The sequence below is a fragment of the Entelurus aequoreus genome, linkage group LG15 (assembly GCF_033978785.1).
Source record: "Entelurus aequoreus isolate RoL-2023_Sb linkage group LG15, RoL_Eaeq_v1.1, whole genome shotgun sequence".
NCBI lineage: Eukaryota > Metazoa > Chordata > Actinopteri > Syngnathiformes > Syngnathidae > Entelurus > Entelurus aequoreus.
In genome coordinates this window covers 30,889,478-30,914,420 of record NC_084745.1, presented here as the reverse complement: position 1 = coordinate 30,914,420, position 24,943 = coordinate 30,889,478, and the positions used below count along the sequence as shown (strand labels likewise).

Genomic DNA, 24,943 nt, shown 5'->3' with positions numbered 1-24,943 from the left:
AGCACAATCGTACCCCTACAAATAATGTAAGAATGAACAACACACACAAGTGTAATAATGGACTGAAGCTCTATGCATGATCTGCCTTAACGTCCTCTCATGGCGGGTTTTAATTAAGAACCAGTCAAACCAGCAGCAGCAAACTCTAAAGCACCTTTAATACTTTCCACAGAGCCTCAATGGACACTACAGCGCAAAGTCATTCTAATAATGTTCGGTTTCATTTGCCATTAGCGCAAATTGCCTCTCCTTGAGGGCAATAATCATGATCATGGTCCACGCTCCTTCTCTATGTGAGTCGCTGATTGCCTCGTCATGCGGCTTGGATACATTCACACAAACTAGAAACAATACCACTTTTGGTTTGTTGTTTTAGGAAGCAGTGATGGTGTAGAACAGGGGTGTCAAACGTAGGGCCTGCGAACAGGTTTTATCCGGGGTGAGTTTGCTAAGTATAAAAATGAGCCAAAATTTTTCAATGAAAGAAACTGCTGTTCTAAATGTGTCCACTAGATGTCGCAATAGCAATTATTTGTATCTTTGTAGAATATACAATATATGTAAAAAAAATAAATGTTAGTGCACCAGTTGAGGAAAATGATCAAACTACATACATAACATCCTGTAATTTGATATTGATTTTATTTTTTTATCTTGATAGATTGAAAATTAACACCAATGAGTTGACTGATGAACATCAGTGGCAGGCCGTGCGTTTCCTACCTAGGCCTTCAGTGATCTTTGACTTCAATGATTACCTCTCAAAATACCACAATTGATGTCACCACATGACCATTGCTGGATAAATACTATACAGGAACACATTTACGCACTACGGCGCATTGAACACATCAACAGTGTACAAAACGGGTTTAAAAATCTATTAAAATGCATCAGCAATTAAAACATATACCGTCAATTTCTTTGCTTGGCTTACGCAACTTCCGATCAATAAAGTTTGATTCAAAGAACACACTTCTCAAAGATATAGTAACTGCTCTGACCACATGATGAGGACAAATACACATGTAACAATGTTAATTAAATGACAAGCATGACACACTCTAACAACAAGAGTTTACAACTTTTAGTTGTAACAGAACAGCTACTGTCAACAACTTGTGATTTGATTGGCTATCGCAATTGTCTCTCAACTGTATGTGTTCTCAAATTCATCCGCTAACGGTCCCGGTGAGTATCCAATCACAGGACACATAAATGTCACGTTCAACTTGAGGCCATCTAAAAGGCCTTACTGACAACAACTCGTGATCTGATTGGCTATCGCAACTGTCGATCAACTCGATGTCCCCGTTCGCCTACAGTGCACAGACGCCTGCATTGTTGATTCTGAAGGCCTCGGGCAGATTTCGTACAGCATGGCAACATAAGCTAGCTGAATTCTGATTGGATACAAACTAAAACTAAAAACAACAGCACTGGAAGGAGCATACTATGACATGAAGAGAATATGAATAATTCTAAATAGTTAGGGAAAGTAAATAAAAAAATAATTGTATCTTTAATTATGATCATGATGTCTGGTTATGTTAGGCCAGCAGAGAAGGCCTTGCTGGCCCTGACGGCACACCACTGATGAACATTATCACATAATTTATTCAGAAAGTATAAATAACGACAAATAAAGATAGAATACCATTAACCGCAACATGTAAATGTAAAAAAAAAAAACAACATTATGATTTGTACATTTTCAGAATGTGCTTGTTCTATTTTTAGCAAAGAAAACAATCTGAAGTTGTCTTTATTTTTAAGTTATCGTGCCGTAATTTTACCGGTCCGGCCCACTTGGGAGTAGATTTTTCTCCATGTGGCCCCCAATCTTAAATGAGTTTGACACCCCTGGTGTAGAACGTGCTTAGCAGTGGCTCCGCGGGAATGTGACTTTTTATATATTTTAATGGCACTTTTTGTTAACTTCAGCCGTTATTATCATAGTTCATTGTAGTCATTTGTTTTGCACTATTTATTGTCACCCTTCACTTGTGAACTCCGCGATGTCTGGCCGAAGAAAATCCGACGGTAAATCAGGTCGCAACTTAAGCCTTGGGCCTCTCTTGAGCCTGACTCCCTGGAAAGATCTGTCGCCGATTTAACCCTGCTGCAAAACATAAGGCAGGTGTCGGCAACTCACAACGTTGAATGAGCCATATTGGACCAAAAACACAAAAAATAAATCTGTCTGGAGACACAAAAAATGAAAAGCCGTATATAAGTGTTATAATAAAGACAACACATGACCTTATTAGCTATAATAGCCTACTATCAAAATGATTATGTGTCGCAGGCTGAAGCAAATCTTCTTTGACAGAAATGTTGAAATTTATTATTTATTCTACACATTTTTACAACATTAGAAACCATCAGTATATCAGAGGCTACTCAGAAAGTGAGATACGTCTTGGAAATGACTGGCTTTTAATGGCCAAAAGTATAGATGTGTGTGTCCAAGTTAAAGGAAACGGCAGGCTGTCTTATACTAATGGATTTATTACAATCGTTTGCAAGCTAGGTAAGGTTTGCTGTGGTCTGGATAACATGGCACACAAACAACTATCAGAAATGCAGCCAATATTACGTACAGATAATGTGTCATGAGACATGCAAAAGTAAATTATCTACAGAGGATAAAAGTAAAGGATATTAAATGAGCTCAAATATACCTACAAATGAGGCATGATGATGCTATAGATACATACAGCTAACCTGAATAGCACGATAGCATTGATTAGCTTGCAGTCTTTCACTGACCAAATATACCTGATTAGCACTCCAACAAGTCAATAACATCAACAAAGCGCACCTTTTTGCACTCACAGCATAACACTTTTGGTGGACAAAACGAGACAAAGGAGTGAAACATTTTACATGTAAACAAACTGTTGTGTCACAGTCCACACTATGGTGAGTTCAAGAACCGCCGAAATTAGTAGGACAAAACGATGTTCACCAAATACTCTCATCAGTGAAGCATACACACAAACATATTAAACAGTGGGCTTTCTAACAATTGGAAAGGTTTGTGTCATGTTTGTACTCAGACAAAGAACACACTAAAAATATATATATATATTTTTCCCCCCAAATTTTTCCATTTTCAATCGTTTTTTAAAAATGCTCCAGGGAGCCACTAGGGCGGCACTAAAGAGCTGCATGCGGCTCGAGAGCCTCGGGTTGCTGACCCCCGACATAAGGGATATGATGGACGAAATGCACATTGATATTTTCGGTAAATTTGAGTTCATTGTCTCAGGCTCGTTTAGAGCGGAGATGGCAGCTGCTCTGGAGCCATTTGAGAGAAAACTTTCATCCCATAGCGAGGCCATTGCTAACTTGGAGTTCTCTGTTAATGCTCACGCTAGCGAGCTAACCCACCTCCGTGCTAGCGTTGAAAGTGAACTACTACCGTGGATGTCCTTAAGAGCAAAGAGCAACCATGGCAACAACAATACTGCCTGAGTGAGGTAGAACAATAACTAAGACAATATATATATATATATATATATATATATATATATATATATATATATATATATATATATATATATATTGTGGAGCATCACAATACCTCCGAACAGGTGAGACTGGGCAGAGGGCCAGCCATCACAGTGAAAGCATGCACCAGGAGGTCAAACTACGCCACTCTTTAGGTGTGGTCATTGAAGGCAAGTACATCCCTAATTTTATCCTCAATCAGGCTGAGGTGTGGCCACCTGCCCCAAGGCAGCTGTGGCAGGTTGGCAATCACTGTGTTGGAGTTAAATAGCACCTCAGTGTTTGACTCATGGTGTGGCTGGCTCCCTGCTGGGAAAGGTCTGCTTCCATCGGGCGGTAAGTGTGTTGCTCCACTGAAATATAGTTTGTAAATTAGTCTGCTAAATGTGTAAGATGTTTGATTCATTGAATGCTGGGATTTATTTAACTTTGCACTGATCAGTTTCTTTGCTATAGTGATGGTTTGATGAGGCCTCATGAAGCGTTTCGACACATTGCAAAACTGTATTGATACTGTGTCGATACTGTGTCACTAAATACTGACATCTGCTGGACATTAAAAATCCCTACAGGCAACCTATGGACCGACTCAACTGACACTGATTTTATGACCTAGTATATACAATAATATAAACCAAATCATTGTATTTCATTTAGAATTATTTCATATCTTCATTTAAATAAAAATATATTTTTTATCTTTTTTAGATACAGTCAAATAATGTGAACATGTATCATGACTAGGATGGTAGAAGGTGGGAATTGAACCCCAGTAACCGATTGCTGGCACGGCCACGCTACCAACTTCGCCACGCCGTCATTCCTGTACCTTCTCTAGTAACAGTAGTGATGGGTCCTGCAACACAGATGCATAGGCGCATGCGTCGAGCTCATAGAGCGAAACCCTGTGTCGGTGCGCGTACCGCTTTTAGAAAGTCACGTGACCGATCATGAGCTGCTTTGGTCACGTGACCGATACGCGAACTGTATCGCACTGACGCCTCCTCTGTGCCCTGTGAGCAACGTTCCCAAGGTGCGCGCCTGCGCAATTGCGCAGTGCTCAAGCGTCCTCCGCGCACACCGTGCGCCGCACAGCCAATATATGCCGCGCACCAAATCAAACCCATCTGAATTCTAAACAAAATAAACACATTTATTCTGTGTAATTTTGAAATGCAACTTTGAGTGACAGTGACAACAAGCGGCCCTAATGGTGTTCGTCAACAACACGCATTGCGCCGCTTCCTAATAAACACAGTTTGGCGCGCAGGCGTCAGTGCGATACAGTTCATGAGCGGTCACGTGACCAGAACGGCTCATGAGCGGTCACGTGACCAAAACAGCTCGTGTTCGGTCACGTGACTTTCTAAAAGCGATACGCGCACCGACACAGGGTATCGCTCTATGAGCTCGACGCATGCGCCTATGCATCGGTGTTGCCGGACCCATCACTACTTTGCTATATGTTCCAGGCAATTTAGGAGACATGAAAAAGACTTGGAAAAAGTGACAATTTGTTTGTTTCAATGGAAGCCCCAATCGGGAAGAACTTTAAGTTAACCTTTATTCAGAAAAACTGACTGAATAAAACAACGCTGCGGCGTTTGAACTTTAAACAAAACTGTCTCTGGGAGGTTGGTTTGTGACCGCACATCACAAATTGGTGGAGAATGCAGGCATAGAAGACCCTCCCCAACCACAGTATGGAGCAAGCAGTAATGGCGCTTTTGCAAAGCCAGGCGGAGTTGCAGAATGCGATGAAGGAACTGCTCAAGATGGTCGACAAAGACGAAGCAGTGGTTCGAGCCCCGGGGGGAGTCCTCACCAAACAAGGCCCCGAGGACGACGTTGAAACCTATTTGGAGCTCTTTGAGCGCACTGCTACAAGGGAGCAATGGCCACCCGGTGAGTGGGCAGGAATAATTGCCCCGTTCCTCATTGGGGAGGCCCAGCACGCCTGCCGTGACCTGCCAGCAGAGGACGCACGAGACTACCCCAAGCTCAAGGCCGCCATATTAGCAAGCCATGGGTACAGCCTACCAGCTAGGGCTCAGCGATACCACGCCTGGGCCTACTGTGCCAGCCAGCCGCCCAGGGCCCAGCTCGCAGAGCTGCTACGTCTTACCAAGGGCTGGCTGATGAGTGGCGGGGAGACACCCTGGATCCAAAGATTGGTGATTGATCGGTGTATTCGAGCTTTGCCGCCCGATGCTAGAAAGTATGCTGCGCAGGTGAGCCCCACCTCCCTGGATTCTCTGGTAGTTCTGTTGGAGAACTACCACGTTAGCAACGAGATGCTCCGAACCACCAGAGCTGAGCCAAGCCGCCCCACCCCTGCTGAAAGGATGGGTCGTGAGCGCCGGTGATCTCTGCCCCATACTCCTCCACGTAATTCCCCAATGGATAGTAACCCACCGGAAAGGTGGGCCCGGCCCCCCAGAAGGTGCTATGTCTGCGGGCGAGAAGGCCACATCTCCTGGGCCTGTCCGGAGCGGGACCGAGACGTCTCAATGCCGTCTGCCGCCAGCTCGGGTGCCCACCGACCTTGCTTGCACACCGGGGACACCGGCCGACCCCATGCCTCCCTGCCGGTGCGGGTGGGAGGTACCGACGCCCATGCCCTGATTGATTCTGGCAGCGTCGTCCCCTTGGTGAGGGCTGACTACACTGGTCCTGTCGGCTCAGACACCGTCCCGGTCACCTGCGTCCATGGTGATGCCCGCCATTATCCGGTCAGTCATATCCGGGTCCAGACCCCCCATGGAGACGCCGTTGTGGCTGCTGGGGTGGTCCCCAACCTACCTGTCCCTCTGCTGATAGGCACGGATTGTGTCCTCTTCCAGCGGTATTGGAAGCCAGGCCGCCGCCGCCCACATCTTCCCCGACAAACAAAACGCCGGGACCGGCGCCCCGCAGCCTCGACCCCGCGGACCGCATTCCCCACCTTCCGAGCACCTAGAGGAACCTCACCAGGAAGTGGAGCATCTGAGAGAGACGCCAGTGGGGGAGAGACCCCTCCAGCCAGTGAAGACCCCTTCTCTGAGTTCCCGCTCATGCCGGTCGAGGGGAATCCACCTCAAGGCGAGTACGCCACAGCCCAATGGGCTGACCCGAACCTGGAAATGGCCCGCCAAAGCATCGCCACCATAGACGGTCAACTGGTCGCTGGGGTGAGTGGGGTGTCTTATCCTCATTTTTTGGTAAAAGCGGGTCTGTTGTACCGAAGTGAAAAAACTAAGGGGGGGGGAAGTTGTCGAACAACTATTAGTGCCGAAAAGTTTTGTCACCCGGGTGTTGTACCTCGCTCACTCCCACCAATTAGGGGCTCATCTGGGAGCCCAGAAGACTTACGACCGAGTGGTTGCACGTTTTTATTGGCCTGGGGTGAAACGAGCCGTCGAGGACTTTTGTCGCACATGTCCGGAATGTCAAAAAGCGGCACCGCGGCCCTTTCTCCGGAATCCCCTCATACCCCTTCCTATTATTGAGACGCCATTTTCACGGATAGCTATGGACATTGTGGGGCCGTTGCCAAAATCGTCTCGTGGACACCGCTATATACTTGTCATTGTCGATTATGCAACCCGATACCCCGAGGCCATTCCCTTGCGTGTTGCTACAGCCAAGAATGTTGCCCATGAACTACTCATGCTTTTTAGCCGGGTTGGAATAGCAGACGAGGTTTTGACGGACCAGGGTACCTGTTTTATGGCCCGTCTAATGACAGCGTTGTATAAATGGCTTAAGATAAAACAGATAAGAACCTCCGTCTATCACCCACAAACTAACGGACTAGTGGAACCCTTTAATTCAACCTTGAAGACAATGTTAAGGAAACTGGTTGAAATTGACGGGGAAGACTGGGACCAATGAATTCCTTATGTACTGTTTGCTATTCGTGAAGTGCCACAAGCCTCTACAGGTTTTTCCCCTTTTGAGCTGCTCTACGGGCGGAATCCACGGGGTCTGCTGGACCTCGCCAAGCAAGCCTGGGAAAGTCAGCCCTCCCCCCACCGGAACGTTATAGACCACGTGGAACACCTACAGGAGAGAGCCAGAAGGGTATGGCCACTGGTCCGGAACCATATGGAAAAGGCTCAAGCTGCCCAGGCACAAACATACAACAAGGGCGCCCGTCTCCGTGACTTTAAGGTGGGTGACCTTGTCTTAGTATTGGTCCCGACGGCAGAGTGCAAATTCTTGGCTAAATGGCACGGCCCGTACGAGATCACTGAGCGAGTGGGGGCCGTCAACTACCGTGTGCAGCAACCCGGCCGGAGGAAAGGTTTGCAGCTGTATCATGTAAATGTATTGAAAAGATGGCACACTGCTGCACCTTTGCCTAGCCCTGCCCTTCTAACGGACCTCTCTTCCCAGAAACCCGCCGTCAATGTAGGCGTAGACCTTGGCCCAACACAAGTCCAAGATGTCCAAGAGCTCTTGGGCCGCTACCGGGACATTTTTGCAGAGATGCCCGGGCGCACCCATGTCATAGAACATGACATAGAGACCCCGCCTGGGAAGGTGATCAGGCAACGACCATACAGGGTCCCAGAAGCGCGGAGGGAAGCGATAAAAGAAGAGGTAAAAAAGATGCTTGACCAAGGCGTCATTGAAGAGTCCTACAGCCCTTGGTCCAGTCCAATTGTCATCGTCCCTAAACCAGATGGCTCCTTGAGGTTTTGCAACGACTTCCGAAAACTAAACGAAATCTCCACCTTCGATGCATATCCCATGCCTAGAGCCGATGAGCTGATTGACCGCCTTGGACCTGCCCGCTTTGTCAGCACCATGGACTTGACAAAAGGTTATTGGCAGGTACCCCTGACCCAGAGAGCCAAACCCAAGACGGCCTTCTCAACTCCAGATGGCTTGTTCCAGTACACTGTCCTCCCCTTCGGCATCCACGGGGCCCCTGCGACCTTCCAGCGCATGATGGACCGAATCCTCCGTCCTCACCAAGCCTATGCCGCCGCCTACCTTGATGACATCGTGGTCCACAGCGCAACCTGGGCCCACCATCTGGAACACCTGGAGGCTGTCCTCAGGGCCCTTCGTCAGGCTGGTCTAACAGCGAACGCCAAGAAGTGCCGGGTAGGATGGACCGAAACCGACTACCTCGGGTATACGATAGGCCGGGGGTGTGTGCGACCCCAAGCCCAGAAGGTGGAGAAGATACGGAATTGGCCCCGCCCCATCACTAAAAGACAGGTGCAGTCCTTCTTAGGTCTGATCGGCTACTACCAGAAGTTTATCAAAGACTTTGCCACAATAGCGGCCCCCCTCAACGACCTCACGCGCCAACGGTCAACCCACCGAGTATCTTGGACCACTGAAACGGAAGGGGCCTTCGAGAAGCTAAAGCAGGCTCTGTGTGAGGAACCCATCCTTGTTGCACCTGACTTCACGAAGCCATTCGTCCTCCACACAGATGCCTATGGCACTGGGATCGGGGCAGTCCTAGCCCAATTGGTGGGCGCCGATGAACACCCCGTAACCTTCATTAGCCGAAAACTGCTAAAGCACGAAAAAAACTACTCTACCGTGGAGAAGGAGTGTCTTGCTGTGAAGTGGGCCATCCACCATCTCAGGTATTACTTATGGGGAAGACGCTTCACTCTGGTGACCGACCACGCCCCCCTCAAATGGATGGCCACCAATAAGGACAGCAACGCTCGGGTGACACGCTGGTTCCTGGAACTGCAAAATTATAAATTCACTGTCGAGCACCGCCCTGGAAAGGATATCCGCCACGCCGACGCGATGTCCCGCCGCTACGAAGATGAGGAACAGGAAGCTCCTCGTACCAACAAGGAGCTTAGGGGGGGGGGGGGATATGTGGAGCATCACAATACCTCCGAACAGGTGAGACTGGGCAGAGGGCCAGCCATCACAGTGAAAGCATGCACCAGGAGGTCAAACTACGCCACTCTTTAGGTGTGGTCATTGAAGGCAAGTACATCCCTAATTGTATCCTCAATCAGGCTGAGGTGTGGCCACCTGCCCCAAGGCAGCTGTGGCAGGTTGGCAATCACTGTGTTGGAGTTAAATAGCACCTCGGTGTTTGACTCATGGTGTGGCTGGCTCCCTGCTGGGAAAGGTCTGCTTCCATCGGGCGGTAAGTGTGTTGCTCCACTGAAATATAGTTTGTAAATTAGTCTGCTAAATGTGTAAGATGTTTGATTCATTGAATGCTGGGATTTATTTAACTTTGCACTGATCAGTTTCTTTGCTATATGTTCCAGGCAATTTAGGAGACATGAAAAAGACTTGGAAAAAGTGACAATTTGTTTGTTTCAATGGAAGCCCCAATCGGGAAGAACTTTAAGTTAACCTTTATTCAGAAAAACTGACTGAATAAAACAACGCTGCGGCGTTTGAACTTTAAACAAAACTGTCTCTGGGAGGTTGGTTTGTGACCGCACATCACAATATATATATATATATATATATATATATATATATATATATATATATATATATATTATACATTTGTTATTTATCTATTACATTACATTTCTTTATTTACATTTATTACATGCACTTCTTTTAAGGTATGTTTTACTATTGTATTTTATTCATCCTTCTGTGTTAGAATGTAAATGTGACACTACATGCCCTTTTTTTTGTTTCAAATAGTTTCTTATGTCTGTACAGCACTTTAGCCAACCGGGGTTGTTTTTAAATGTGCTATATATATAAATAAACTGAACTGAACTGACAACTATGACGATGACACCTTCTTCAAACATCTTTTTTTTCTGTATCTCCCCGATTTGTCATTGTACATTTTAGTATTAAGAGACTAACTGTTGGCTTGATCCCTTTCTTGACCGCTCATCAACCAAAACTTGTCCACCATCAAGGTCTGCCAAGGTAATCCAGTCTTTCATCGAGGAATTTTTGGTCTCAGATGTCTGCCGCTTTTTGAATCCCTCTAAAAGGCAATAGTCATTCTTCTCTCACGTCCATCACACTTTCTCCCACATTGATTACTATTTAGTTAATAAAAAATTATTTCATCTATACCTACATGCAAATACAACGCAATGGCTATCTCTGATTATTCTCCAATTTCAGTGGATGCACTTTTTAAAAACATAACTACCGTATTTTTCCGACTATAAGTCGCAGTTTTTTTCATAGTTTGGCCAGGAGCGACTTATGTGTGAAATTATTAACACATTACCGTAACATATCAAATAATATTATTTAGCTCATTCACGAAAGAGACTAGACGTATAAGATTTCATCGGATTTAGCGATTAGGAGTGAAAGATTGTTTGGTAAACGTATAGCATGTTCTATATGTTATAGTTATTTGAATGATTCTTACCATAATGTTACGTTAACATACCAGGCACGTTCTCAGTTAGTTATTTATGCGTCATATAACGTATACTTATTCAGCCTGTTGTTCACTATTCTTTATTTATTTTAAATTGCCTTTCAATTGTCTATTCTTGGTGTTGGGTTTTATCAAATACATTTCCCCCAAAAATGCGACTTATACTCCAGTGCGACTTATATATGTTTTTTTCCTTCTTTATTATGCATTTTCGGCAGGTGCGATTTATACTCCAGAGCGACTTATAGTCCGAAAAATACGGTACATATATGTTGTGGCGTCTTAACAAATGATTAATTTTAAATGGGAACTTTGTGGATTTTGTCTCACGCCAAATAGATTTCTTTGTACTCTTGAACAAGACTCTGTTAGGCGCTGAAGGCATACACTAAGGAGGAGGTAATCTACTATACAAATTATGACAAAAAACTCAGGAAGAATAAATTGACTAGGCAGACTACTCATAGTCTTGCTGGACAACTTGTACTCTATCTCCCCAAATCCAGACCTTTATAAGGAAAGGGTCTCTCTACATGCAGAGCTTGATGTTGTTACCACAGACCGTGCTATTGAATAAATGCTCCGTTCAAAATGCCTCTTCTTTGACAAGGCGACAAAGCTAGCAAATTACTAGCCCATCAACTACGCCAGACATCAACACTCCCATTATATTCTGCAGATTCAAACTGATTCAGGTATAACCACTGATGATGTTGATATTCATGTATTTAAGGATGTCTATCTGTCCCTCTACTCATCTACTCAATGTTCTACTCCTGAGCTTGATAACTTTTTTGCCAATCTAGACATCCTCTCGTTTGATCAGTGTACTGCGGTAGAATTAGAGAGACTAGTTACTGTTGCGGAAATGAATGTTGCAGCGTCATCATTACAAAATGGTAAATCCCCGGGACCAGATAGATATCCTCCCAAATCTTTAAAAACATTTTGGCATAAACTAGCCCCCGTATTAGTGGACATTTACAATGAATCGTTTAAATCCGGCCGCCTTCCGCATACACTTAAAGGCCTACTGAAATGAATTTTTTTTATTTAAACAGGGATAGCAGATCCATTCTATGTGTCATACTTGATCATTTCGCGATATTGCCATATTTTTGCTGAAAGGATTTAGTAGAGAACATTGACGATAAAGTTGCAACTTTTGGTCGCTGATAAAAAAAGCCTTGCCTGTACCGGAAGTAGCGTGACGTCAACAGAGGAAGGACTCCTCAAAATTTTCCATTGTTTTCAATGCAGCTAGAGCGATTCGGAACGAGAAAGCGACGATTACCCCATTAATTTGAGCGAGGATGAAAGATTCGTGGATGAGGAACGTTAGAGTGAAGGACCAGAATGCAGTGCAAGACATATCTTTTTTCGCTCTGACCGTAACTTAGGTACAAGCTGGCTCATTGGATTCCACACTTTCTCCCTTTTCTATTGTGGATCACGGATTTGTTTTTTTAAACCACCTCGGATACTATATCCTCTTGAAAATGAGAGTCGAGAACGCGAAATGGACATTCACAGTGACTTTTATCTCCACGAAAATACATCGGCGAAGCTCTTTAGCTACTGGGCTAACGTGGTAGCATCGGGCTCAAATGCAGATAGAAACAAAATAAATAAATCCCTGACTGGAAGGATAGACAGAAGATCAACAATACTATTAAACCATGTACATGTAACTACACGGTTAATAATTCCCAGCCTGGCAAAGCTTAACAATGCTGTTGCTAACGACGCCATTGAAGCTAACTTAGCAACGGGACCTCACAGAGCTATGATAAAAACATTATCTCGCTACCTACGCCAGCCAGCCCTCATCTGCTCATTAACTCCCGTGCTCACCTGCGTTCCAGTGATCGACGGAAGGACTTCACCTGATCATCCGTGCGGTTGGCGGCTAGCGTCGGCTAGCGTCGGCTAGCGTCGGCTAGTGCGTCTGCTATCCAAATAAGTCCTCCTGGTTGTGTTGCTACAGCCAGCCGCTAATACACCGATCCCACCTACAACTTTCTTCTTTGCAGTCTTCATTGTTCATTAAACAAATTGCAAAAGATTCACCAACACAGATGTCCAGAATACTGTGGAATTTTTAAATGAAAACAGAGCTTTTTTGTATTGTATTTAATGGGGTACCAATACTTCCGTATCAATTGTTGACGTCACGCACATACGTCATTATATCTAGACGTTTTCAACCGGAAGTGTGGCGGGAAATTTAAAATTGCAATTTATAAGTTAACCTGGCCGTATTGGCATGCGTTGCAATGTTAAGATTTCATCATTGATATATAAACTATCAGACTGCGTGGTCGGTAGTAGTGGGTTTCAGTAGGCCTTTAACCAAGCCTCAATATATCTCCTCTTGAAAAATGGCAAGGATGCCTTATCATGCACCTTGTATCATCCTATTAGCCTGTTAAATGTAGACTTCAAACTGTTATCCAAATTCCTGGCTTTACATCTGGACACTATTCTTCCTCATATTAATAATGCGGGATCAAACTGGGTTCATTTCGTTTGACGTCTTTTCAATATATTGTACAGTGTACCTGCTTTTAACACTGACGAAGCAGTGATATCTATGGATGCTGAAGCCATACTTGCCAACCCTCCCGAATTTTCCGGGAGACTCTTGAATTTCAGTGCCTCTCCCGAAACTATTCTCCCGAAAATATCCCGATTTCCAGCCGGACAACTATATTGGTGGTGCCTTAAAGGCACTGCCTTTAGCGCCGCCTCTCACCTGAAAAGGAGACTATTATACTGTATATGTCTCCGTTATCCATAAAGTAGGCATGCACGGAGCTATTTCTCAGCTTGTGTTTATTCCAGCAGGCACGTTAATACTGTAGCGGCTGGCTACGGGGTGTTAGCCAATGACTTTGGCTGGGGGGCGGGACCTACGGGAGAGATAGGGAAGTTACATTGTTGATAGGAAGTGGGTGTTCGAGTTTTGCCGGGAAAAGGGATAGACACACATTGGAGCTGTTCTGTGGTTGAACACAATTGACAGATTGTACTGAAATAATTTGTAATGTGTAGTCGCCATAATCTGCCTAAATGGAACAAACATTAAAGAAAAATTCCAAAGTGTGCAGGATCATTTTGATATTGGACCTCCATATAAAGTAAATGTGTACGATCTGGCTCATTGACCAGAGTGCAGACATTTTTTTAAAACAAACAAACAAAAAAAAACAATTACATGCTAATTATTCCTCTAATTTACAAATTTAACGACTTGTATGATCCATCTAATGGCGGATGACTATTATAAAACACTAACACAGTGCACATACAGGTAGTGACTGTGCCATGCACTCACTGAGGTGTCATTTACCCAACACTAGTGTATAGTTGAACTTATAATGCAGTTTTACAATTCAATAGACCAACAGCACAGCACTGAACAGCATCCTTATGAGGAAAGCAACATTCATGCAGTTTCTTCGTGCATTACTGTGAATGCAGAGGTAATTTATGGTAACGATTTAGTTCATTTCGAACACGTTTAACATAGTTACACTGAAGTACTTCCTGTTTACCCTTGCACAATTCAATATGTCTGAGAAAAATAAAGTTCACATCCTCTATGGCAGTGTTTTTCAACCTTTTTTGAGCCAAGGCACATTTTTTTCATTGAAAAAAATCCTGAGGCACACCACTAGCAGAAAACATAAAAAAATGAAACTCAACTGCTGATATTGACAATAAAAATTTGTTCTCGCAATTGTTGTATATAAATTCAAACCATAACCAACCATGGATCACTATAGCTCATCTCAAAGTAGGTGTACTGTCACGACCTGTCACATCACGCCGAGACTTATTTTGAGTTTTTTGTTGTTTTCCTCTGTGTAGTGTTTTAGTTCATGTCTTGCGCTCCTATTTTGTTGTTGATTGTCATGTCATGTACGGATGTACTTTGTGTACGCCGTCTGCTGCTCCACACGCTGTAAGTTTTTGCTGTCGTCCAGCATTCTGTTTTTGTTTACTTTGCAGCCAGTTCAGTTTTAGTTTCGTTTTGCATAGCCAAAACCAACCTTTATTGCCTTTTCTTAGCGGCACTCGCCTTTTGTTTATTTTTGGTTTAAGCATTAGATACCTTTTTACCTGCACACTGCCTCCCGCGGTCGTCTGCATATTGTGATCACGACAAACCATGTTCCCGACATCTGCAGAGCAATTAGCTACCTGCTGCCACCTACTGATATGGAAGAGTATTACACGGTTACTCTGCTGCACTCTTGACAGCACAGACATTCAACAACGGCACATTATTTGCGGATTATTATTACTGGTTTGCAAAAAATATTTTTTACCCAATTAGGTGAATTGACATCATCTCCCACGGCACAACAGACAATATCTCACGGTACACTAGTGTGCCACGACACAGTGGTTTAAAAACACTGCTCTATTGAACAGGTTAGCAATTTCATAATAGAGAAAGTAAAAGATTAAAAATGTGTAATAAAGAGTTTTAGATTGCGTAGTCGATAAAATGAAAACAAACAAAAAACATTAACAGCAGTCTTCCAAAGATGAAAAAAGCAGTAAAAACACTCAATGGTGAGCAGATGTTTTATTATCAAATCATCCGAAGTTGTCGACTGCCATTAGCTTTTTGTTCTGGAAATGTCTACAATTTAACATTAAAGACAAAGTTGCCACGGGCTGCCCCTGACCGTTAAAAGCTTCCACGCGTTGTCAACAAGACCATTTTTAATTAGCGCCGAAATGAGAGTGGGGCTGGTCTTTTCATGCAACCTTTGTTGAACCCTTCGCAAAAAAGGTTACGCAGCCATGCCTCCGCAACCAGCTGAGTATTTGGGAAATGATAGTGCTTCTCAGCAGCTGAGGTCATTAATGCGCACATTTCCCTCTAATTAGGCCATTACTACTGCATTAACTCAGCCGTATACTCAGAATATGTCTTTCATACCGGCAGCTAATCCACAATGGGCGCTCTATTTTTCATCTTTCCGCGCAGACCTCCAGGAAAGATGGAGGCTCCTTTTAAGACGGACTGATCATTCTAAAAGCAGAGTATGCTCCAGCTTTGAGACACGCTGCTGACCTTTTGACTCGCTTTGAAAGAAGTCCACAGAACACCGCAGCACTCCCACAGTGCGCTGAAGCCCATTTCTACTTCTTTTCACCTTAGCTTACTGTACACATTCAAGGTTTACTTTTGTAAAACTACCTCCAGCATGCAAGGTGAGAGACTGTAGTCCTACTATAATCCTATCAAAAGCTCCTATGGGACAGGGCTGGACCAGACATGTTATGCTTTTGGGCATTTTTTGAGCAAAAATGTGTGCTTGTGAATTTGTAACATGTTCCAAATGAATTGATTAGTGTTACCATAATTACGGGGCTATAGAGCAAATCCTTTAAGTTGCACCTGCACAAGTCAAAACGTGGAGGCAGCTTTGGCGACGTGACCCCAAGGTGCAGCAGACAACATGAAGCGTGCAGGTGAAGAGTATTTAATGTTACGGAAGTACAAAAAAACAAAAATGGAGTGCAGCAGGAACATGCACAGAAAAGCACAGGGAAAGCTGTGCAAGTGTGCATGTAAGGCTACACCTACAAAGAGCTTACACCAAACATAAAAAAGACACCCATATGATATGATTTTGTCACGGTTTGCTTGCTTTTTTTTTGTGTGACTTTATTTATTTTAATTTTTTTGCATCTGATCAAGCCCCGGAAACGTGACTTTCTTCTTCTTTTTTTTAAACTGTGAACGGTGGACAGGTCCCCGGGAGGTGATCTATTGATCACTTCCTGAGGATCCTTGATGCCGAGGAATATTCAGCCATCTTGCTATGGCCTGGATTGTCTGCTGATCCTGAGCCAGTGCAGGATGGATAGATATATACATATCTTTTTCTAATATTGTCTATACTGTAAACCTTGAGTTGTTAAAGCCAAAGTGCAACTCTCTCCTCAAGCGTGCATGTGAGTGTGTATGAGTGGATGTGTGCATGTATGAAGGGTCTGCATGAGCGAAGTATGATTGTCAAATGTGATTTTAACTGTAAAAATTCAATAAAATATATTTGCATAAAAAAATACAAAACATATACAAAGATGATGTAACAGGTCGTAACAGCATCCACTTAATTTTTGGACACATTTTATTTTGCAAATATATTGACCGCACAGGTCTTTAAGCCGCAGGTGTACACATGGAACATGAAATATTTACACAGGCGCACGTGTTCATTTACAAATTATACAAAAGACAGTGCCTGTAAATATACAGTAGCCTATACCGGAGAAGTCATTGAACACGATCCTGGTCAATGTGGTCCAAAGCGCAGGAAAAAAGTAACCGCTCATAGCCCGGAAATAATTTATTTCCTTTTTCATTTAATTACATTTTTTAATTCGTCTTTCGGGGGGCAATTATAAATATTGTTAATACAAATATTTGTCAATGTTTAATGAGGAGTTTTCAAAATATAGGAAAAAACACGCACTCTCCAAAAAAATTAATAAAACAAAAATAAAGAGGTGCACGACAAAAAGTGTCCTTAAAGAAAAAGCAAGGCCAGCAACACACATGTCCTTCTAATAATTATAACATAAACGGCGCAGACGCTACAAAACAAAGACCGGTTTCGACAATGTCTTCGTGTGCAATTTCCAACAGGAAATGATGCACTTAAAAAGTCACAGCTGTGGTCAATCAGTTGATATAATAAATCAAGAACAACTTCAAAAATGAAAGTGCACAAATAATTGACAAAATGGAACATTTTACAAAATAAATGAAAGACTTAGTACAGTATCATAGGAAAATAAATAAAGCAATACAAAAATGTGTGGACAACCATTATAATACAAGTTTTTCTCATTTAACATTTATTTTTCTGTGTAATTTTGAATAGTGACACTGCCTGCATGACTCTTAGAATTACACATCTATAGGCAATACTGCAATGTGCTAACATTTTGAATGGGAGTGTGTGTGTGGATTTTGTCTCACGTCAAATAGATTTCTTTGTACTCTTGAACAAGACTCCCGGGATGATGGCCTCTGAACTCTGTTAGGTGCTGAAGGCATACATTAGGGAGGAGATAATCTCCTATACATATTATGACAAAAAACTCAGGAAGAATAAATTGACTAGGCAGACTACTCATAGTCTTGCTGGACAACTTGTACTCTATCTCCCCAAATCCAGACCTTTATAAGGAAAGGGTCTCTCTACATGCAGAGCTTGATGTTGTTACCACAGACCGTGCTATTGAATAAATGCTCCGTTCAAAATGCCTCTTCTTTGACAAGGCGACAAAGCTAGCAAACTACTAGCCCATCAACTACGCCAGACATCAACACACCCATTATATTCTGCAGATTCAAACTGATTCAGGTATAACCACTGATGATGTTGATATTCATGTATTTAAGGATGTCTATCTGTCCCTCTACTCATCTACGATTCATATTCGGTACTATACTGTACCATAAAAGTACCGGTCCGCCTCCCTCCCACCCCCCATGAATTAAATATGACCAATGTATGATTCTGTAATGACTTGGTATCAGATTGATACCCAAATTTGTGGATACTTTACCAATGTAAAGTATCAAACAACAGAAGAATAAGTGATTATTAAATTTCAACAAAAGGGTAGACAGAGCATGTTAAAAGAGAAAGTAAGCAGATATTAACAGTAAATGAACAACTAAATTAATCATTCATTTTCTACCAATTGTCCTTAATAATTTTGACAAAATAATAGAATGAAAAATGACACAATATGTTACTGCATACGTCAGCAGACTTATTAGGAGTCTTTGTTTGCTTACTTACTAATAAAAGGGTAACACTTTAGTATGGGGAACATATTCAACATTAATTAGTTGCTTATTAACATGCAAATTAGTAACATATTGGCTCTTAAAGGCCTACTGAAATTTTTTTTAAAAATTTAAACGGGGATAGCAGATCCATTCTATGTGTCATACTTGATCATTTCGCGATATGTCCATATTTTTGCTGAAAGGATTTAGTAGAGAACATCGACGATAAAGTTCGCAACTTTTGGTCGCTGATAAAAAAAGCCTTGCCTAGTAGTAGCGTGACGTCGCAGGTTGAAGGGCTCCTCACATTTCCCCATTGTTTACACCAGCAGCGAGAGCGATTCGGACCGAGAAAGCGACGATTACCCCATTAATTTGAGCGAGGATGAAAGATTTGTGGATGAGGAACGTAAGAGTGAAGGACTAGAGTGCAGTGCAGGACGTATATTTTTTCGCTCTGACCGTAACTTAGGTACAAGGGCTCATTGGATTCCACACATTCTCCTTTTTCTATTGCGAATCACGGATTTGTATTTTAAACCACCTCGGATACTATATCCTCTTGAAAATGAGAGTCGAGAACGCAAAATGGACATTCACAGTGACTTTTATCTCCACGACAATACATCGGTGAAGCCCTTTAGGTACGGAGCTAACGTGATAGCATCGTGCTTAAATGCAGATAGAAACAAAAGAAATAAGCCCCTGACTGGAAGGATAGACAGAAGATCAACAATACTACTATCAGGAGACACCGAACCAAACACTGGACCTGTAACTACACGGTTAATGCTGTGCCGCCTGTCGAAGCCTAGCAATGCTGTTGCTAACGACGCCATTGAAGCTAACTTAGCTACGGAACCTCGTCAGAGCTATGATAAAAACATTAGCGCTCCACCTACGCCAGCCCTCATATGCTCATCAACACCCGTGCTCACCTGCGTTCCAGCGATCGACGGCGCGACGAAGGACTTCGCCCGATCATCGATGCGGTCGGCGGCTAGCGTCGGATAGCGCGTCTGCTATCCAAGTCAAAGTCCTCCTTGTTGTGTTGCTGCAGCCAGCCACTAATACACCGATCCCACCTACAGCTTTCTTCTTTGCAGTCTTGATTGTTCATTAAACAAATTGCAAAAGATTCACCAACACAGATGTCCAGAATACTGTGGAATTTTGCGATGAAAACAGAGCTGTTTGTATTGGGATACAATGTGTCTGAATACTTCCGTTTCAACCATTGACGTCACGGGGCAAACGTCATCATAAATAGACTTTTTCAACCGGAAGTTCCCCGGGAAATTAAAAATTGCTCTTTATAAGTTAACCCGGCCGTATTGGCATGTGTTGCGATGTTAAGATTTCATCATTGATGTATAAACTATCAGACTGTGTGGTCGGTAGTAGTGGGTTTCAGTAGGCCTTTAATTAGTCATTATTAAGTACTTATTAATGCCTTATTCTGCATGGCCTTATTTTACAACCAGTAAGCCATTAACTAAGAGTCTTCCCTCAATAACCTCAGAATTATTGCTTATTAGTAACCCTAACCCTAACCCTTATATGTTCCCCTAATGTCCAAATAACTCTAAATTAAGTCTTTGTTACTTACATTATGTTCCCCATACTAAAGTATTACCAATAAAAGACAAGTTGTCTTGTATGTTCACTATTTTATTTAAGGACACACTTGCAATAAGAAACATATGTTTAATGTACAGTAAGATTTTTTGTTAAAATAAAGCCAATAATGCAGTTTTTGTGGTCCCCTTTATTTAGAAAAGCACTGAAAAGTATCGAAATAATTTTGGTACCGGAACCAAAATATTGGTATCGGGACAACACTATACTGCACTAATGGATGACACCTACTTGTGCTGTTAAGCATGACAATGACAATAAAACATCTGCATTATATTCTGTATCAGAATCAGAATCAGAATAAGAAATACTTTATAAATCCCTGAGGGGAAATTACAATTTTCAGCACAATCCCATTCAAGAGCAGACAAACATTACAGGGAGACAGAAAAGGATCGCTGACGGGTCTGCCAAATTCCGGCGCCCCTTACAAAAAAGGTGAGATACAGGTAAACAATGGTGGGGTGAGAAAAAAAAAATCGCTCTAAGCCTGGGCCCCTGGAGAGGAGGTCCAGACTGAAGCCAAGGGAAAAAACAACTCATAGCCATAGCACACATCCCTCTTACATGTGTGTAAGAGGTTAACATCAAAGAACACAAAGGACATTCATATATGACACACTCACCATCTCCTTGGCATCGCAGTGGGCCAACTGTTAACTTGGCCTCGGAGCCAGCTCGATTTGTATCACCCACGGCAACCTGGCTGACTGGCAGGTGTTCTTTATACGTCAAGAGACCAGAATCTTCTCTCCTGCAGGACAACATGAAATAAAATAAGTGTAGCCGTGACAGAACAATAAATCTATGAGTGCTCATTAAGGTGAAATGAGGAAAACAATTGCGTTAATAATAAATCAGTGGTTCTTAACCTTGTTGGAGGTACCGAACCCCACCAGTTTCATATGCGCATTCACCGAACCCTTCTTTAGTGAAAAATATATATATATTTTTTTTCAAATTCAAGAAAAGGTTATATGGTTTTTTACTGGTGCACAAAATGAAGTGTACATGAACATCACCTTGTTCAAACAACAAAACCAACACAGTGCATGAACTCACAATAAACTACACAGCTTACACACATTACCATGAATTGATTAACGGGGACCCCGACTTAAACAAGTTGAAAAACGTATTCGGGTGTTACCATTTAGTGGTCAATTGTACGGAATATGTACTGTACTGTGTAAACCAGGGGTGTCCAAACTTTTTCCACTGAGGCCCGTACACGGAAAAATTTAAGCATGCGGGGGCCATTTTGATATTTTTCATTTTCAAACTTTAACAAAATATTTGGATTTTTTTTTTTTTTTTAACCTTTAGGGCTCCCGGAGACTATAAAGGGTCTCAGTCATCAAATTATTATTATTATTTTTTATTTAACGCTTACAGTAAATCTCTATATCAACTAGAGGTTGATATAAAGTAAAAAAAAAAAAATGGTTTTCTGTCAAAGACAACTGAAATATGCAGTATTTAGTCATTAAAGCCTTAAAAGATCAATAATGCAGGACACCATTGATTTTAATTCTTTAATATTTTTGAATAATTACAGTGAAAAGTTAAATAAAATCCTACTAAATATATTTGGGATCCAAAAGGTCCCCCACTCATAAAGTGATACATTTTTATTAGTTGTTTTTTTACTTTTAACACTTAAATTACGAGATCAACTTCAGATATATCTGTCGATTTTACGTTTGAACTATTATTTTGTTTGTTTTATGCTCTTTTGTCAAATAAAACTTTGGTGTTTTTATATGGCAACCACACAATATATGCAATATTTTTTCCACATAAAACATTTTAAAGTGATATTTTTTAAGTAATAATTCATTATAACTGTCATGTCTGTGTTAATCATGTTTTTGTTTTGCTTGGGTTTTGGACTCTTTTTAGTTCCTGGTTGCACTTCCTTGTTTGGTTTGGTTTCCATGGTCACCCATTAGTTTTCACCTGTCATGTCACGCACCTGTTCACCTGTCTTGTCACGCACCTGTTTTCACTGATCACGTCACTATTTAAATCTGTCTGTTTCTGTTGTTCGTCCTGGTGTCCTCGCACTTTTTGATCCCTCCACTTCATGTCATGTCACAGTTCTTTGCCAAGTAAGTTTTGTTCATTTATGCCACAGTTAGTGTTTTTGTTTTATTGTTCATAGTTTCTGCCTTTGTGCAAGTTTTGTGTTTCTACCCAAATTTTGTATTTCCGCCCTCGTGCAAGTCTTTTGTTTTGTATATTCAAGTTTTCTACCTCCACTGTGAGCGCCTTTTTGTTTATTCCTTTTTTATTGTTAAATAAACATGTATTTAAATTCACGCCTCGCACGGGCCAATTTTCCTTTGCCTTCCGGAGAAGCAAAACCCAAGAACCCAGTTATGACAATAACATAGATTTTTAGTCTTTTTTTTTTTTTAGCAATGGCAAAAAACTAAAGAAAAATAAAGACAAAAGAAAAAAAACAGCCTGCATGGCAGCTTTGTGTCAACATTGCAACTTTTTCTTGTTAGATTTCACCTCATTCCACTTTTTTTAAATGTTTTTTTAAATTTTTGCAATATTATTAATTTTGCAATTTTTGCAGAATGTGTGGCGGGCCGGTAAACAATTAGCTGCGGGCCGCAAATGGCCCCCGGGCCGCACTTTGGACACCCCTGGTGTAAACTGTACTGTTTCTTATAATGTATTCTCTTCCTTTGTAATCTGCTAGTAAAAGTTTCACTCAATCAATCAAAAAACCTGCAAATCAGATGGAAAATTAGAGGGAACATTGTTTGGGGGTATCCATAATACGCCGATAGGGAGACATTTTTATTTACACGATAAGTCGGATGTGTCTTTACCTCCGTGGCGGCCGACTCACCAAACCCCTAGGGTTCGATCGAACCCAGGTTAAGAACCACTGTAATAAATCAATTGAAGGCAAATGAATAACTTACTTGCAATATTAAATATGATATAGATAATATTATGAAAGGAGATTGCATATTTAATTTGGAGGCAAATACAATGCAAAAAAATGTGTGCAGTCAAAATAATGAGTGGAAAATGTGGGACATACTTAAAAAAAAAAAACAATCAGTCAAACTGAGACATCAATGAGACTTATTTGTAGATGTGTTGGTTTTTGGAGCTGAGGAGACATGAAAGCAAATGAAATCACTCATTCTTACATGCAGAAATTAGTGAAAAAAAAAGCCACAGCCAATTACGATGTTTAGCTTATGAACAATATTCATCAACTGCCTTAAACAAATTTGGGGACACAAACTGTTGGATTGTGGATGAAAATTGTGGCTGTAGTAACATTCATCGTCACATCCTATTGCTTTTGAATGTGAACGCCTCGCCGAACCAGACAACATGATAGCATTATGAGATTGCATAAGATAATAAAAAGAGAGCTTTTTTAATTGAGTAACAGAAAGTCTGCTTAATAAACCCAGTGACCTTTACTTTTTATTTCTAGAAACCTGTTTGAAAATGAGCTAATTTAAAAAGTTCTGAAGTAAGAAATGTTTAGTTAGAAATAAGCAATGAATCAAACAAACGTTATTCACAAATGCCTCAAAGGGCTTCACATACCACAAGGGCATCCTTGGATCTGAACCCCCCCCCCCCCCCCCAGGTGATCAGTGCAATGGGAGCCGAGTGGGTACGATTTATAATAACAATGTGGAACACTTTAGAGCACTATTCTTCAAATGGTGGCCAGGGGGCCAAATCTGGCACAGGAATGACACCAGTTCAAAACTTGGGAGACCAACATTTTTGCAGCAAATTCCTAAAAAACACAAGAGAGCTCCTGTTGTACAGAGGAACTTGGACCACTGTAAACACATTGGCAGATCCTTGCATTGACATGTTAATCCTGTTAGTAAACATAGAACATTGGGGTACAAAATTGTTATTTAAATATCTAAGGCATTCCTCAAGGTACCCCTTTAAGATCTCTCCTTTTTTACAGTTACACATGTTTTTCTCCTAATGTGATTTATGTAACTAAGGTGTTTTGCTTTAGCTTGCAGTCAGTAGTCATTTGTTAAAATTCTTTAGCTCTATACGTGGTGTTTCTTAAGGTTCCATTTTAGGTCCTCTTTTTTCACAATTTGGGCTAGTAAATTGGTTAAAAAAAAACTTGTGAGAGTATCACATCGTCGGTACGCTCACCTGCTCACTCCCGGTCACTAATCAGAGGCAGTTGAAAAAAAATCAGCACCAATGGCAATAAAACAAACAAACAAGGGTGCTGAATCAGAACTAAACAACTAGGGAAATATCAAACTAAACATGACCTGGGCAAAAGATCACGACACATTAATACTCACGCAGATGCATGCACAGATATGTGTTTTTTCTTCTGGGGGCAGCACATATTAATGAACATATATGTAATATGTCAGGTTTTAGCCAAAGGCGAATTATGTAGTCCCCTGACATGTTGGTGTATACAGGTAATCAAACGACTTTAACATTCACACATAACAGAGGAAAGTCAGGATCATAACAACAGACTCACTCACATTCAGGTAATTTAAAGAAGAGTTCAAGATGGACAAAAGTTTCTTGAAATTGAAGCTTATTACAAAACCCAAAACCAGTGA

General features: G+C 41.9%; 1 protein-coding gene across 1 annotated transcript in view; it reads right to left on the bottom strand.

The window, feature by feature from the left end:
- Positions 1 to 24,943, bottom strand: part of cntnap2a (contactin associated protein 2a) — a 541,273-nt gene that overhangs the window by 164,754 nt on the left and 351,576 nt on the right. The window contains exon 16 of the mRNA XM_062021878.1: positions 20,963 to 21,090. Coding sequence (XP_061877862.1) covers positions 20,963 to 21,090 — 128 coding nt within the window. The remainder of the gene's footprint in view (positions 1 to 20,962; positions 21,091 to 24,943) is intronic.